At 39.3% G+C, this 16,346-nt stretch overlaps 1 protein-coding gene across 1 annotated transcript; it reads right to left on the bottom strand.

Annotated features, from left to right (window-relative positions):
• Positions 1-200: 200 nt before the first annotated feature.
• Positions 201-13,559, bottom strand: LOC110934391. Its single transcript, XM_035989213.1, has 8 exons — positions 13,462-13,559; positions 12,082-12,161; positions 11,749-11,847; positions 2,881-2,889; positions 2,692-2,803; positions 2,395-2,529; positions 2,009-2,060; positions 201-868 (listed from the first exon to the last, which is right to left on the bottom strand). The coding sequence occupies exons 1-8, from the start codon at positions 13,557-13,559 to the stop codon at positions 344-346; spliced, it is 1,110 nt and encodes a 369-aa protein (XP_035845106.1). The 3' UTR covers positions 201-343.
• Between the last annotated feature and the right edge of the window lie 2,787 nt (positions 13,560-16,346).

Below are 16,346 nucleotides of genomic sequence, written 5' to 3'. Positions count from 1 at the left end.
TCCAGGCAAGACTACATAGTCTGGCCAGGGTGGAGCAAAATAAGGCTCTTCGATTTGGGGGTGTGGTAACCTTATACATGAAGTTAAACACACAATGTCCGACGTATAAACATAGTAAAATAGTTTTCTTTGTCCAAACACTCCAGTCCATCTTGGACATCATGAAATCATACCTGGATATGAATGACAAACAAAACCAATAGACATCAAATACCAGCTGCATCTTTTTATTATAAATCATAAAAAAATGTAAACCATGAATATATCGCAAACAAGAACAAACAAAACCAACATATCGATATCTTTTATAACAAATCGTTGCTTATTTCCTCTACCATTGTCGTCAATTATCGACACCTAAACCATACAAGACACCAGCATACTTCTCCAACGAGCCGCTGAAGAAATTATCCTTCAACTTCCTGAAAGTACACGCAGTAAGCAGACTATCCGAACCCGCTTGATGACACACACCAATCCTTTCGACTTCCAATAACTCAGCTAACTTATTCAACCCACCATGAAGACTGTTGCAGAACTTCATCAGATGTTTAATATCGAAAATGGTGGGAAAATACATATTAATCAAACTAAAAAATCCAGATTGTGTGTCCGGCAGATTCTGACATGTTAACACTTTCAACAAATATCCGAAATCATATCCACTGTGAAATGTTACCCAATACACACTATCATTCAGCACAATCCCTGAAGATATCAACAACTCGCCAAATCTACGCGCATCGATTCCGTTTTCGTTATTTTTCTTAAAATCGATACCGCTCTGTTTCAACAGCTCAACAGAATCATTTGCGAAAACATCATCATTCACGTTAAACTCACGGAAATTGAACTGCCAGATGCAAAACTTATACGAACGTATTTATTGTTTTTCATTCAAGTCTAAGCATTCGACTTCATCCCGCTCAGTATACTGAAAACATATTTGTTCAACATTAACTTATAATAATATTTACCATAATTTTTAGGAATCATTTTATGTTTGGTAACTCTAATAAGAATTGATTAAAATGATCAAATATCTTGCAAGGTTTTCATTAACACCCTATGAACAATTGTGAGTATTTAGCGAAAGTGCGAAACCACGCCTTTGGCTAATGTGTAATTAGTTTTATTGTATGTGTCTTAGCAGTTACCTATTGTCAGCCCTAGTGTATTATGTCATTTTTAAGCGTAATAACCAAACATATGGTTTAGCAAAGAAACCTTTACGAACTTTAAACAAAGCAATATTATTAATACTTTGGATGAAAGAGGGAAACAGTAGATGTTTTCAAAGGGCTTTGTGTTTTAGTTATTTAGAAAAAGAAAATAAATAAAACCTTCACTGGTTATATATATGGTTTTACTAAAGCAACCAAGACAACATTGTAAAATATGCTATTACAGAAAATGTATGAGAAAAATAATGGGTGCAAACGAGCCAAGCTACTCAAGTCGGCTCGAAATGAGCTCGAGCCCGAGCCTAAAAATAAGTTTGTTTAGTAAACGAGCCTGATACCGAGCTTCACTTATCGAGCTCAAGCCGGCTCGCGAGCCTAAACGAGCCCGTTAGTTATATAATTTTTAATTAATATATTAAATATATATTTAAGTAATAATAATTATTAGTTATGAAATTGTGAAAATATAACTAAATTACATACAAAATAATAATTATAATTAATATAAATAATTGATAAATACAAAACGAGCCGAGCTCGAGCTTGAAAATCTACCTACAAACCGAGCGGAGCTCGAGCTTTCATAAGTTAAACAAGCTTGAGCTCAGGCTCGGCTCATTTGCACCCCTATGGGAAATACAAATTTTATTATAAACGGGTCGCTTCAGGTTGTGTTTTAGCTCGAACAATTCAAATGGGTAAAATAAAAAAAATTAGGTTAAAGTGTCCAAATATTTTTGATGAATATAACCCCTTAAATCATCTTCTTCAAAAATTAGATTATTACTGAAGAAACACAAATTAGGCATCCTTAAAAAGTATACCTGTTTTTCCGAAGAATACGCAGTATTATCATTTACCATTTGAGGATTAAGCCTGTTAAAAAAAACATTGGTTACAAATTAGGCATCCTTAAAAAGTCAAAGGAAAGAATAAGCATATACTTTGTATATGTTTTTATAAATTATTATTATTATTACCCGGTTGTTGGATCAGAGGCTCGCGTCCAAATACCGATGGAGCTATTACTCATCAGGTTTCTATCAGAAGACATTGAGTCGGGATTTTAAAATCCTCTAGAAGACGACATTTAGTTGTTGAATACACGGATTCCATTTTATCCGTATATATTATCATGATCCATTGAGAGTGGGTCGATTTGAAGACCTAACAATGGTTGAGTAGATCAGTGAGTGACGTATTCTCAAACGTGAATGGAATCGCACGCACTCTAGACTTTGCTGCACTCGGATGAGCCTTATGAGTTCCATTTTGGTTCATGACGGTTTTCGATGATCCCATTTCCAGTGAAGGAAAAAGAGGAGTACCAGGGGGAGTCAAAAGCCTGAAAACAGAACCATAAAATCCATATCACTTCACAAATTCACATCACCAAAAAGATCGATTTTCGTTTAACAAACCACAATATGCCGCCAATACATGAACCTAAACATGAATTTTATAGAACCATAATCTGTACATGAAGAAAATATAAGACAAGATTTACCAATCATAATCATTCTTATCATTTTCAGAGTTGAGAAATTCATCAGCACCGTTTTTTCGAACAGTTGTTGCAGACTGCATACCGAATATAGGAGAATTTCCTGTTCTTAATCCTGCAACATGATAAAACAATTAATTTTCGAATTCCCTTTTTATATTTATACAACAATAGTATAAACTGAAGCATTACCACTTAAATCTACAACTCCAAAACAATATAGGTACAATACAAAATATATAAGGAAGATCACTGTTGGTGCACTTGTGTCTGTACTTTGTCTGTATTCGGTCTGATATAAACGATGTCCTGATTTGTATTGTAAGTTGACCAAGTCAACCATCCTCCGGTGTGACTTGGACAACAGTTGAAAGATGTTCTGATCGAAGGATAGCCTCGAAGGATACACCTGATCCTTCGAGGTGATCGAAAGATATGGTTCGACCATGGTTCGACCATTAGACCTCGAAGGATGATCCTTCGAGGTCCATGCTGATCTTTCGTGTAACATGTGGTCGACAGATGATCCTTCGGACCATCTGTCGAATCCTTCGAGCAGACCTGCTGAGCTGGGTATATATACCCATGCATGTGTTGAGTGTGAGTTAGTTCTGGAGTTCTGAGTTCTGCCATTTTCACACACCCGAGAGATAGAAGCTTAGAGAGCATTCTGTCCAGAACTCACTCACACACTTAGAGAGTTTATAGAACACTTCTGTAAACATTGAGCTTGTAACCGAAACCCTCATTGCATTAATACGACTAGTGTTAATCGGTGAATCTTTGTGTGTTTGTTTCTCTACTTGCTACTAACTCGGTTTGCTTGCTAGCTTGGATTCCGCACTCGCTAGTTGGTTTGTATAACAAGGTTTAGGTTCGTAATCCTCCGCGAAACAGGGACCTACAAGTGGTATCAGAGCTAAGGCTCTTAACCTTGTTTAAAACCGGGTTTTTACAAGTTTTGGTGTGTTGAAACACTTGGTTTTGCACCTGTTTTTACTTGTTTTCCTGCACATTCTTTGAGTAAAAACGTGTCTAAACTAACCGGGAGTGTTTTAAAGTGGGTTGGGTAACATAAAATTGGTTTTTAGAAAACTTTGTGTTTTCCGGTGGTATTCCGGTGTGTTTCCGGTGACTGGCTTAAGGATAAGGTTATCCTTTTTGGGCAAACTTTCAAAGTTGGTGGTGAAAGGACAGCCTGCACATCCTTTCTGCCGAAAGTTGACTTACCTACCCATCACCTTTTCACCAACCCGTCACATCTGTGTCAGTGTGTCAGTGCCCATTCGAAAGATATCCTTCGACTTCGAAAGATATCCTTCGACATCGAAAGACCATCCTTCGATCAGTGACAGCTCGATAGATAAACATCTTTCGAGTAGTCCTTCGAAGTTCGAAACATATCTTTCGATCAGGGAATCTTTTCGAAAGATAGTTGTTTTATCTCGAAAGATAAGGATCTTTCAAGTGTGAATCTTTCGAGATTTTGAGTCTTTCGAAGCCAGTGCTCGAAAGTCAACAGTGATCCTTCGAACACTGTTGATCATTCGAACAAGTGTGATCCTTCGGAAGTTAGCTATTCGAAAGATAAGTGTCCGAAAGATAGGGATTGACTCGAAAGATAAGGATCTTTCAAAAGGGAATCCTTCGAGTTCTTGAATCTTTCGAAATTATTGTTCAAGACTCAACAGTAATCCTTCGAGTACGGTTGATCCTTCGAACAGTAGTTGATCTTTCGATTGTGGTCTGTTTATTGTTAACAAGTTTCTGTGATTTCAGATCTTTCGAACAGGATCGTTCGGCTGTGTGATCTCTCGGATTATTCACTTAGAATTTATTTTTCTTGTCAAAGATGAATCCGAGTTGGTGGAATCCTGCTCCAGATAGTGGTAAATATACAAGTTCAGGAGTTACTCCTTCATGGTGGGGTACACCGGCTCCTGATAGTGGAAAATACACGTGTACAAGTCTATCACCATCATGGGCCGAATCTCCAGTATCTACATCTTCACAAGCAAATGCCTTACCATCAAATCAATGGGCATTAGTAACGGGTCAAACTCCGAGTGTACAAAGTATTTTATTAAGCGAAAGCGAAACAGGAAGTTTGAATCGACCCCCAAAACTGATGAGTTTGAATGAATATCCAGGATGGGCTGAGAGGTTTAAAACATATGTTCTTGGTCAAAATACGGAACTGTGGATACGTTTCACCACAGATTTCGATCAAGCCATAGAGGTTGCTGCTTCAGAGACTGCGTCATTTGCTGATCTTCCCGAAGATAAAAAGAAAACGTATGATCTGGAAAAGAAAGCATACGCCATTCTCACCCAGGCTTTGAGCAAGGATATTTATCACCAGTTTGTCAGCTTCAAGACAACTAAGAAGTTGTGGGACGGGTTGAAAACAAGAGGAGTAGGGAATGAAGCAACACGTCAGCTGCGTCATGACCTACTCAAGAAAGAATTTGACAGCTTCGCTTGCATGGATAAGGAGTCTCTGGGAGACATGACAAGTCGTTTCTATCACCTGCTTACTGAGTTGAACAATTTTGGAGTTACAACAACTCAAGCAGAGGTGGTGAAGAAGTTTGCTGATGCCTTACCTCCTCAATGGAGCAGTTTCTTGGAAATCCTTAAGTATAACGGAGCGTTGAGAACTACAACTTTTAACGACTTCGTGCAGCTTTTGGAAAACAAGGATCAGGAGGAAACATTGAAGGCGAAGAGAGTTCCATTGCCACAGAATCCAGAAGTGTATTATGGAACTTCCAGCTCTTCGTCTGCAAGAACTGGTTCACATGCTCCAATTCAAACGGCGTTTGTCACAAGTACAGATTGTTTTGGCAATCCAATACAAGTTCCTGTTAAGCCACCTCCCACCACAGACATATTTGGAAATCCAATCCAACCACCTCCACCTCCTCCTGCTCAACAACAACGTGCATGTTATGGAGGAACATCATCTGCTGGTCAACAATCAAAGCCAAGTACAGTACAGCTCGACACTTCAAGCTTCTCCAAAGTCAGTGTAGAAGTAGCCAAGGAACACATGGAGCTACTTAACACTATAGTGAGCGCGTACTGTGGGTTGATAGAAGGTCAGATTGGTAACATTAATCTGACACAGGAAGACTATCGGCAGATAGATAAAGAAGAGATGGACTTGATGGATATCAAGTGGGCCTTTGCTAGTGCTGTGAGAAGAGCAAAGGATTGGATGGAAAGTACTGGCAGAACCAGCTTGGAAAGTAAGAGAGACACCAAGTATGGGTTCGATAAACAAGCAGTAAGGTGCTTCAACTGTGGTGAACGGGGTCACTTCAAGAGGGAATGTGCAAAGCCAGCACAGCATGGAAAACCAGAACCCCTTCAGAAACCAGGGCAACCAGCAGAACCAGAACAGGAATAATGAACGTACATTAGTGCCTGTCAACAATCAAGACAACCGGGCACTTGTAGTTCAGATGGATGAAGGTTGCGACTGGACAATCCAGTTTGGTGGTGATGCTCCTAATGGTACAGCTTGCTTTGCTCAAGTTGTGAAGAATGTAGTTAACACCAGTGGTGGAGAATCTTCCGCCAGTGGTAGTGAATCTTCTGAGGATGAAGACTCTTCTGGGTACAGCAGGAGTGTTGATGAAGATTCATCTAGGTCAGGCGATGAGAATATGGGCGAGACATCTGGTGTCTCAGTTGATGCTGATATTGATGAACTTTTGGAGGAAGCTGCAGCAGAAACTCAAAGAAGATCTGTTCTGGTGGATCAAGCTGCTTGTACTTCGTCTTCTCTCCATTCAGCCTTTATGGCTAATGTCGACAGTTCTTCAAGTCAGGTATGTGTCGATGAACCCATTGCTGTAAACTGTGATAACTGTGATAGCTTGCAGGCTAAATGTGCTGAGTTTGAGGCAAACATGTCTGAGTTGCAAGCCAAACATGATGCTTTACAAGCAAGTTTGTTTGACTTGCAAGACAAACATGATTCCTTGAATGCTGAGTGGTGTGCATTGCAAAGCAAACACGAGGCTTTGCAAGAAAAATATGATGTGACATTCATCCACAATCAGAAGTTGACTGTGGATCTTTCAAAATGCACAGAAGCCAATATGTTTTATGAAAACCATGAAAAGGAATTTAAGTCAATGATTGAGACATTAAAGAAAGACAAAACTGAATTGACTAAAATGGTTTCCAGAAAACAAACGGACATTAATTTGTACATCTCACGTCTTGAGGCAATGCAAAAAGAAATGGTCTGTGTAAAAACGGAAAGTGAGGCAATCCAACTCAAGCTAGACAGCTATTTGAGCTCTAGCTACGTGTTGGATCACATCATTGACGTTCAGAAAGAAAAACGGGATGTCACATGCATAGGATACAAAAAATGTCCACCACCAGTCAGACACAATTATGATGCCATGCCTGATGAGGAGGATAGAGTGTTCTTCGAACCATCTGTTCCTCTTGATGTGAAGGAGTTTGCAGCAGGACTCGGATACCAGAAAGAAGTATCCTCAGATTCGGATGTGTCAGCAGATACATCTGTAACTGCTGAACAGAAACAGGATCCTCCAGTTGAGGTTGAGGATGCTGATTCTTCAGATGATGAATCTGATGATGCTGCTCCAGCAAAGTCTGATGCGGTAGTCAAAAATGAGGACATACCTCTTGAGAATCACATTCTATGTGATCCCCCTGCCACACCCGCTAAGACTGTTGCAACTGAGTCCTCGTCTGAGAAGGAGTCGGAGAGTGTGACCTTGCTGTACACTTTGGTTGGTGATGATAAAATTTACTCAGACAAAGATTTTCCTATTAAGAACGTTAATCAATCCTTAATCGATAAAGTCTTTGAAAATTCGACAAGTAAGTTTTTGGGTAAGAAAGGACCACATGTTACAGTTACACAGTGTCCTCCAATCCCAAAGGCTGAAGTTCGAAAACAATTTGGCAACAAGAAATTACCAGCAATGCCAAAACAGCAAAATCACACCAAGCCCAAAGGAAAGGCACCGGCTCAAGTCCAGAAGAAGCCGAATCAAAAGAAGAAGAAAAATGTTAACTTTGTGAAATCGACGGGAACGGACAAAATTGAAACGTTTGAAAATAAATCTAACTTAGATTTTGTCAAGAAAGCTACTGTTTTGAAAAGGAATGAACAAAACAGCTCAAAGCCTAGTACCTCGAGTTCACAAGGTTCAACATCATCGGCTAAGAGAACACATGATTCTTCGAGGTATGTTGAACGAAGATCATGTTTTGAGTGTGGAACCATTGGGCATATAATTCGAAATTGCCCTTACCTTCATAAGCAAAAAGGGAAGGTTGATGATCCCCGTGACAAGACTGACCGTAAGCCATCTACTTCCACAAAACAAGATCCCCGACTTGTAAAAGAAAGGGAGAAGAAGCAGAAACGCCAACAGGTCAAAAGGATTGAAAAAGCAATTAAAACCGATGTGGTTCAAAAACAATCTGTTTCTGTAAAATCAACACATTCAAAAACTTCAAACTGTAATGAAGTTAAAATGTTAAAGAATGACACTGATAAAACAAAACAGACATGGAAACCTAAATCGGTTACTGAATCAGGGGGACCATCACAATTTACAAACCATCAAAGACAAGAAGTTATTGTCATTGATGAAAATGGAAGACCCAAGACCACAATGGCTTGGGTCCCTCTCTCCAACTAATCTCTGAGTGAGTGTGCAGGAAGTTCCAGGAGGAACTATTGATAGTCTTAGGATTGTTGATAGTGGAATGTCCTTGCACAAGATAGGCGACAGAAGAAATTGTTGCCTTTGATGGAGAGAGAGAAAAGAAAAAGAGAATGTGGCTGAATGAAGTTGCAAAATTTGACCAAATGAAGAACGTGCCAAAAATTTGGTCTTTCTGGTTTTGATCGGGTCCTCAGGAACGAATGAAGTGAAATGTGTGCCGATGCCTTGGCATGGATTGAACATCCGCACACCATTTCTGAAAGAGAAAGTCAAAGACCTTCGCTGGTGGAATGTGGAAGACCAGCCGGACCCGGAGGTTTATGACTTTGTTGCTGTCAAGAGACTTCTCAGCAGTTGCAAATTCGACCTTGAAGTCCACACCGGGTGGATATCCAGTTGGGAGAGTGCTTAGATTCCTTGCAATGCACGGAACAGTTGCAGGATACGCCTTTAAATTCTTAATCTCTCCTATACTTGTCGATATTTTAGCTGCTTTGTGAATTGTTATTATCTCGTACAGCACTCTTTGACCTGACACGTTGATCTCGGATATCACATCACACGTGATTGTTTCAATGTGAAACTCATCAATGTTGTCATGGTTCGCACCGCTTACCGACATGCCAACTCATTTTTCCAAAATTTGTTAAATCTTTTCTGATAAAACTTAATTTTGGTAAACGGCATTAAGGTCAAGCACAAGAGTAAACCAACATCGGAAAATCATTTTTGTAAATATCTTTGTGTGTTTTTAAATTTATCTTAGTTTATTGATTTTAGGGGGAGTAAATCCAAAATTCTGAAAATCCAAAAACATCGAAAAATTTCAAAAACACAAAAACAATAGAAAAACAAAAATGAGTTTCCTGGCGAGCAAAAGAGAAAATGATAGTACATCAGTGGTCTATCCAAACCTCTTTAAACCTTAAATGAAAAACGATAAGCAGCTCTATATAAGATGTATCGGTAGGCTCACAATCATTTTAAAGTGTGCAGGGTGATATAAATCTTAATCGACTGAAGATCAGGTGGGAACCATTCATTGGCATATGGTCTTAGTACTGAAATTTCGTTTGATAGATTGCCGAGGTTCTGAGATATTCGGTCTTTATGCTGCTTATCATCTGGGTATCATGGTTGTATCTTTTACCGAAAAATAACGGGGACGCAAGTCTAGATCTTCCATGATACTATACATACGTGTACATATTGCATACTGCATTCGACCTCAATAAGTGATAAACAATCACATGTCCAAATCAAATAAGTGATAAAATATCACATTTATCCGGGTGTCAAGTTCGTCTCTCTGCTGTACGGAAGTACTGACCTGTTCACGGACTTGCACCTGTGCCCTCATGCATACGAAAATCAAGTTCCTCATCAATAAGTGATTATATCACAAAGGACTTGTTTTCAAATCAAAATAAGTGAGAATCTCACATCATATACGGTCAAACAGATGATAATCGGTATACTCACCGGTAAGATGAACTCTCGTGCATACCTTGATACGGGAATGTGTCGTGATGTGGATGAACACCGGTCCGTAAGTATAAATCATACCTTAACGTATCCCCTCGCCATGATTACATCTGATAAGTTGAGCTTAAGTGGACAACAATACCGATAATTGTTATAGGATGCTTATCTTAATGTTAACTGACTGAACAACAAGAGTGTTTTGGCATGACCGTACACTGATATGATTCTCTTACCCTCGAAACTCGCAAAAAGAATGTTTGTATATATTTATTTATTTACTGCTTAACTTTTATTGTTTTTCTTTTAAACAGTTTCGTCGTTTGGTGCATATCAGCACGACATTAGCGGTGATGTCGTTTGATAACACTCAAAGGATTTTAAATTGTTATCTTTTAATTTCAAAAACACGCCTAAAATCCTTGTTTTAATATAAACTTTATAAAAGCCAAAAAGATTTTATTTCTGCTTTATTTTCGATCGTACGATGTTGGAGCTCAAGTCTTCGTTACCTGAAACCTGACTGAAAACCGAACTGACTAAATCTTCATAAACGGTCAAAATTTGCAGATTTTGAAAGTTAGAATTTAAAATTGATAAATTTATTAAACTTTCAAACTGTCGGACGGTGTTTGATTTTGACATGGTCACTCGTGTGTCATTTGTTTATACTATTCCAAGCAGTTGTTCTCATTACGCGTTTAGATTTCTTGCATGTGCAGATTCTAAAGGCTAGGAGAACATGGTCGATGACAAGCCTTGGAATGAAGACACGACGAGAAGGCGCTCAAAAGATGAAGATGATCGAGTTGCTGCTGGCCATCATCAACACCACAAGGATCTTACTTCATAAAGATAAAGTCTTTTCACGAGCATAACTCAAGGGGGAGCTTATGTTAAGGGGGAGTTTGTCAACACACTTCCTACATGATACGGGTAGTTTGTTGATACACTCTCTACTTTCAAGACGTGAAGACTTTGAAGATCCTCCGACATTGAAGACATGATAGGACATCAGAGTCTTGAAGACTTGAAGACCAAAGACCGTCGAAGTTCAAGACGAGTCTACACTTTAAGAAGAACAAGACAAAGCTTAGAGATCAAAGACAAAGCTACAGCCAAGGGGGAGTTTGTTGGTGCACTTGTGTCTGTACTTTGTCTGTATTCGGTCTGATATAAACGATGTCCTGATTTGTATTGTAAGTTGACCAAGTCAACCATCCTCCGGTGTGACTTGGACAACAGTTGAAAGATGTTCTGATCGAAGGATAGCCTCGAAGGATACACCTGATCCTTCGAGGTGATCGAAAGATATGGTTCGACCATGGTTCGACCATTAGACCTCGAAGGATGATCCTTCGAGGTCCATGCTGATCTTTCGTGTAACATGTGGTCGACAGATGATCCTTCGGACCATCTGTCGAATCCTTCGAGCAGACCTGCTGAGCTGGGTATATATACCCATGCATGTGTTGAGTGTGAGTTAGTTCTGGAGTTCTGAGTTCTGCCATTTTCACACACCCGAGAGATAGAAGCTTAGAGAGCATTCTGTCCAGAACTCACTCACACACTTAGAGAGTTTATAGAACACTTCTGTAAACATTGAGCTTGTAACCGAAACCCTCATTGCATTAATACGACTAGTGTTAATCGGTGAATCTTTGTGTGTTTGTTTCTCTACTTGCTACTAACTCGGTTTGCTTGCTAGCTTGGATTCCGCACTCGCTAGTTGGTTTGTATAACAAGGTTTAGGTTCGTAATCCTCCGCGAAACAGGGACCTACAATCACTCACCTTAAATTGCAGGAGAATCAAAGAAGATGAAGACGTGAACTGCAGAGACTTTAACATACATTGGAACCGAATTTCTACAACAATAAACTGCAAAAAAGATGAAATGTTAATGGCTTGCGCAAGCCACTGAAAGTAGTTAAGAAACGAATCAATATCATCTATTATCATTCAATAAAAAACCAAAATAATAATAATAATAATAATAACAACAACAACAACAACAACAACAATAATAATAATAATTGATTTATCAACAGGCAAGCCGATATACATATCAAATCAATCAATTACAAGAAAATAACATCGATTAAAAGAAACCGGTATAATAGATATAAATAGACACAAATCTGAATATCACGAATTACATAATGTTTAGGTTGAAAGTGAGATACCTAGAGCAATATCGCATGGGATAATTGAAGAAAGCGAAGCAACAGAAGTGAAACCTGCTGCTATGTTGGTCCGGTAAAGACTGATCAATAAAAGATAGAAGTGATGAGATGAAACCGAAACATAAAGCAAAACTTAATGCCAGATTTAATGTACACTTTATGTGGACGCGACTCGACTCGGTTCGATTCAGTTCATTTCGACTCGGTTAGGTTAGGCTCAAGCCCGACGTCACGACATTCCTTCGTCGTGCGCCCCAGAGTTCGACACGCGAAGCACGGAGAGCCACAAACCGTTCCCGTCGACACATCATCATGACATCACCATGATGATGTCATGATGACATCATGATGATCTCATGAGAAGACTTTACATTTATGACGAACTTTGATGAAGATTCAAAGTGAGGAAGGTTAACCTTCCTCATGAACATCCATGGGGAACCATTCAAGGTTCGTCAAGATAATGTGTGGGGAACTTTAACCTTCCCCACTCATTCCTTCGTCAGCAGCTTAAGGTTCGTTGGAATGTGAAAGTGACAACCTTCGTTACACATGAAGGTTCGTCACCAAACTGAGAGTTCGTCACATCTGTTGTTGACGTCGTCGACTTCATGAAGGTTCGTCAACATGTGAAGGTTCGCCGTCTTATTCAGTATATATACAGCAACAGAAGGCAAACATTGTGTGCAAGTCTGAATAATTTGAGAGCGAACACACTGTAACACACACACGGTGAGAGTTTACAGAGACCATTTGTAAACATTGCTTTGTAACCGTTTTCTAGATTAATACAATGGAGTGTTAATCGATGAATCTCGTGTTTGTCGTTTTTGTGTTCGTAACTTGGTTTAACTTACCCGTTTGGATTCCGCACTTTTGGGTTTGTTGGAAAACAGGGAATAGAGGTTACTCGATCCTCCGGGTGGACCTACAATTGGTATCAGAGCTTTGGCTCGATTCCTTGTTTAAACCAAGTCGATTTTTCTCGTGTTTTGATAGATTTTGAAAGTGTATTTCAGTCCTTGTTTATGTTCTTGATTGAAAATCAGTATGTTTTGCTTCTTGTTTTATTGGAAACCTTGTTTATTACATGCTTGTACGTTATTGTGGGTTTTTATTGAAAGATTTAGCAAAAATTTGGGTCACGAAAATTTATCCGGTTAAAATTTGGCCTAAATCATCAAGTGTGTTCATCAGATCTTCATACAGTTCATAATATTCTCCATATATTTCTGTATTTTGATCTTTATTTTGGTGAATGATTGAAGTGTTTGTGCTTAAAATATATTAATTTGACTTTTGTGTACAAAAGACATGATTACTCACCTTTAACCTTCGTCACACTCACCTTTAACCTTCCTCACCTTTAACCTTCCTCACCTCAACCTTCCTTGCTCAACCTTCCTCACCTCAACCTTCCCCAGCTCAACCTTCCTCACTTCAACCTTCCTCACCTCAACCTTCCTCACCTTAGCCATACATTCCAACCTTCGCCACTCATAACAACCTTCGTCAAACCCTTTAAACCTTCGTCTACTCTACCACTCGACGAACCTCCTAACCTTCGTCATCTTGTTGATTGTTGAACATTCATATACTTCGTCACATTCACTTGATCTTTTTAACAGAAGACTTCAAAATCATATTTAACTTGTTTGTTTTGATTTTGTAAGCAGCTACTCATCAACATACAGTTAAAATGAATCCGGAATGGTGGGGTACTCCGTCTAATACGGAAAGTAAGTATAGAAGCACGGGATTATCTCCATCATGGGCCGAACCTCATGCACAATCGTCTTCACCTCAAATTTCGTCAAGTCAATGGGCGTTTGTTTCAAATCAAAGTATTCAAAGTATACTTTTGAGCGAAAATGAAACCGGAAGCAATAATCGTCCACCGAAGCTAATGCACATGAATGAATATCCGGGATGGGAAGACATATTTCATACGTATATTCTTGGGCAAAACATGGAGTTGTGGTTACGATTCATTACAGACTTCGATCAAGCACTTGATGTTGCCGCTTCAACAGCCGCGTCTTTTGCAGATCTTTCACCAGATGATAAGAAGATTTATGATTTAGAAAAGAAGGCTTTTGCTATTCTAACTCAAGCGTTAAACAAAGAAATCTATCATTAGTCTGTAAGCTTCAAGACAAAAATGCGCTTATGGGACGCATTGAAGACGATAGGTGAAGGAAACGAAGCGTCACGCAAGTTACGACATGACTTACTCAAGAAAGAGTTTGATGGTTTCACTTGTATGGAAAGAGAACCTTTAAGAGATTTGACTAGTCGATTTTATCACTTGTTGACTAAGTTGAATCATTATGGGGTAGTAACAACTCCTGTAGAGGTTGTCACAAAGTTGGCCGATGCGCTGCCATTTCAATGGAAGGGTTTCTTGGAAATTTTGAAGTACAATGGCACATTAGCTACAACATCAATTCATGATTTCGTTCGGATGTTGGAGAATAAAGATCAGGAAGAAACTCTAAAGGTGAAAAAGGTTCCAGTACAACAAAATCCTGATATGTATTAGGGAACTTCTAGCACTTCTACAAGACCTGCTCAACATGCTCCACTCCAAACGGCGTTTGTCACAAGCACAGATTTGTATGGCAATCCGATACAAGTTCCTGTTAAGCCAGCTCCAACCACAGACTTGTATGGAAATCCTCTACAACTAGCTCCACAACAGCAAAGTCAACGATCTATCATAGCAACGGATATGTTCGGAAATCCATTACCTGTTCGATCTACCGGAGCAACAGATCTATATGGAAATCCACTTCCACCTTCCTCAAGACCAACGGTTGTTCAACCAACCACAGATTTGTACAGCAATCCACTACCTGTGCAACAGCAAGCCTGTTATGGTAGCACGTCATCAGCTGGTCAGCCATCTAATATAGTACGACTGGACACATTAAGTTTCTCCAAAGTTAGCGTTGAAGTAGCTAAGGATCACATGGAGATATTGAACACTTTGGTGAGCGCGTATTGTGGGTTGATAGCAGGTCAGATCGGGAACATCAATCTGACTCAAGAAGATTACCAGCAGATAGATAAAGAGGATATGGATATGATGGACATCAAGTGGGCTTTCGCTAGTGCTGTTAGGCGGGCTAAAGACTTCATGGAACGGATGGGTAGAACTAGCTTGGAGAGCAAGAAAGACACCAAGTATGGGTTCGATAAGCAGTCTGTTAAGTGCTTTAACTGTGGTGAACGTGGTCATTTCAAGCGTGAATGCACAAAGCCAGCTCAGCATGGGAACTAGAATCCTTTCAGAGGTCAAGGCAACCAGGCAAATCAGAATCAAGACAGAAATGACGATCGCACCTTGGTCCCTGCAAACAATCAAGCAGGACCATCGAACACCAATCAAGCTCTTGTGGTGCAAATAGATGAAGGTTGCGACTTGTCAATGCAATTAGGCATTGGTGATCAGGGAGGAGCAACTTGTTTTGCTGAAGCTGCTAAGGACTTAAATCACGCCAGTGGTGGAGAATCTTCCGCCAGTGGTGGTGAATCTTCAGATGAAGAAAGTTCTGGCTATTCAAGGAGTTCAGATGAGGAAACCTCAACCTCAGGCGAAGATTTTTCTGATAATGTATCTAGTGGGAGAATCTATGCAGACATCGATGAATTGTTAGGAGAAGCTGCAGTAGGGAATGCTAGAAGATCTATTCTGGTGGATCAAGCTGCTTATTATTCTTCTTCTCTTCATTCAGCCTTTATGGCTAATGGCGGCAGTTCATCAAGCCAGGTAAGTGTCGATGAACCAACTATAGTTAATTGTGATAATTGTGCTAACTTAAGTGATAAATGTGCTGATTTAGATACTAATATGTCTGAGTTGCAAAGCAAACATGATGCTTTAAATGCTAAATTGTTTGACTTGCAAAACAAACATATTTCTTTAGATGATAAGTGGTGTGATTTGCAAAGAAAACACGAGGCTTTGCAAACCAAGTATGATGTGACATTCATCCAAAACCAAAAGTTGATCGTGGATCTTGCCAAATGCACAGAAGCCAACATGTTTTATACAAACCATGAAAATGAGTATAAAACAATGATTGAAACTTTAAGGGAAAACAAATCCGAGCTAACGAAAATGGTTTCAAGAAAACAAACAACCATTAACTGTTACATCAATAGGCTCGAGATAATGCAAAAAGAGATGGCTTGTGTAAAATCTGAAAGTGAGGCGATCAATCTTAAGCTAAATAGTTATTTGAGCTCTAGCTATGTGTTGG

This window comes from Helianthus annuus, chromosome 4 (assembly GCF_002127325.2).
Source record: "Helianthus annuus cultivar XRQ/B chromosome 4, HanXRQr2.0-SUNRISE, whole genome shotgun sequence".
NCBI lineage: Eukaryota > Viridiplantae > Streptophyta > Magnoliopsida > Asterales > Asteraceae > Helianthus > Helianthus annuus.
The sequence above is the reverse complement of the archived record's forward strand: the minus strand, read 5'-3'. Positions and strand labels throughout refer to the sequence as shown.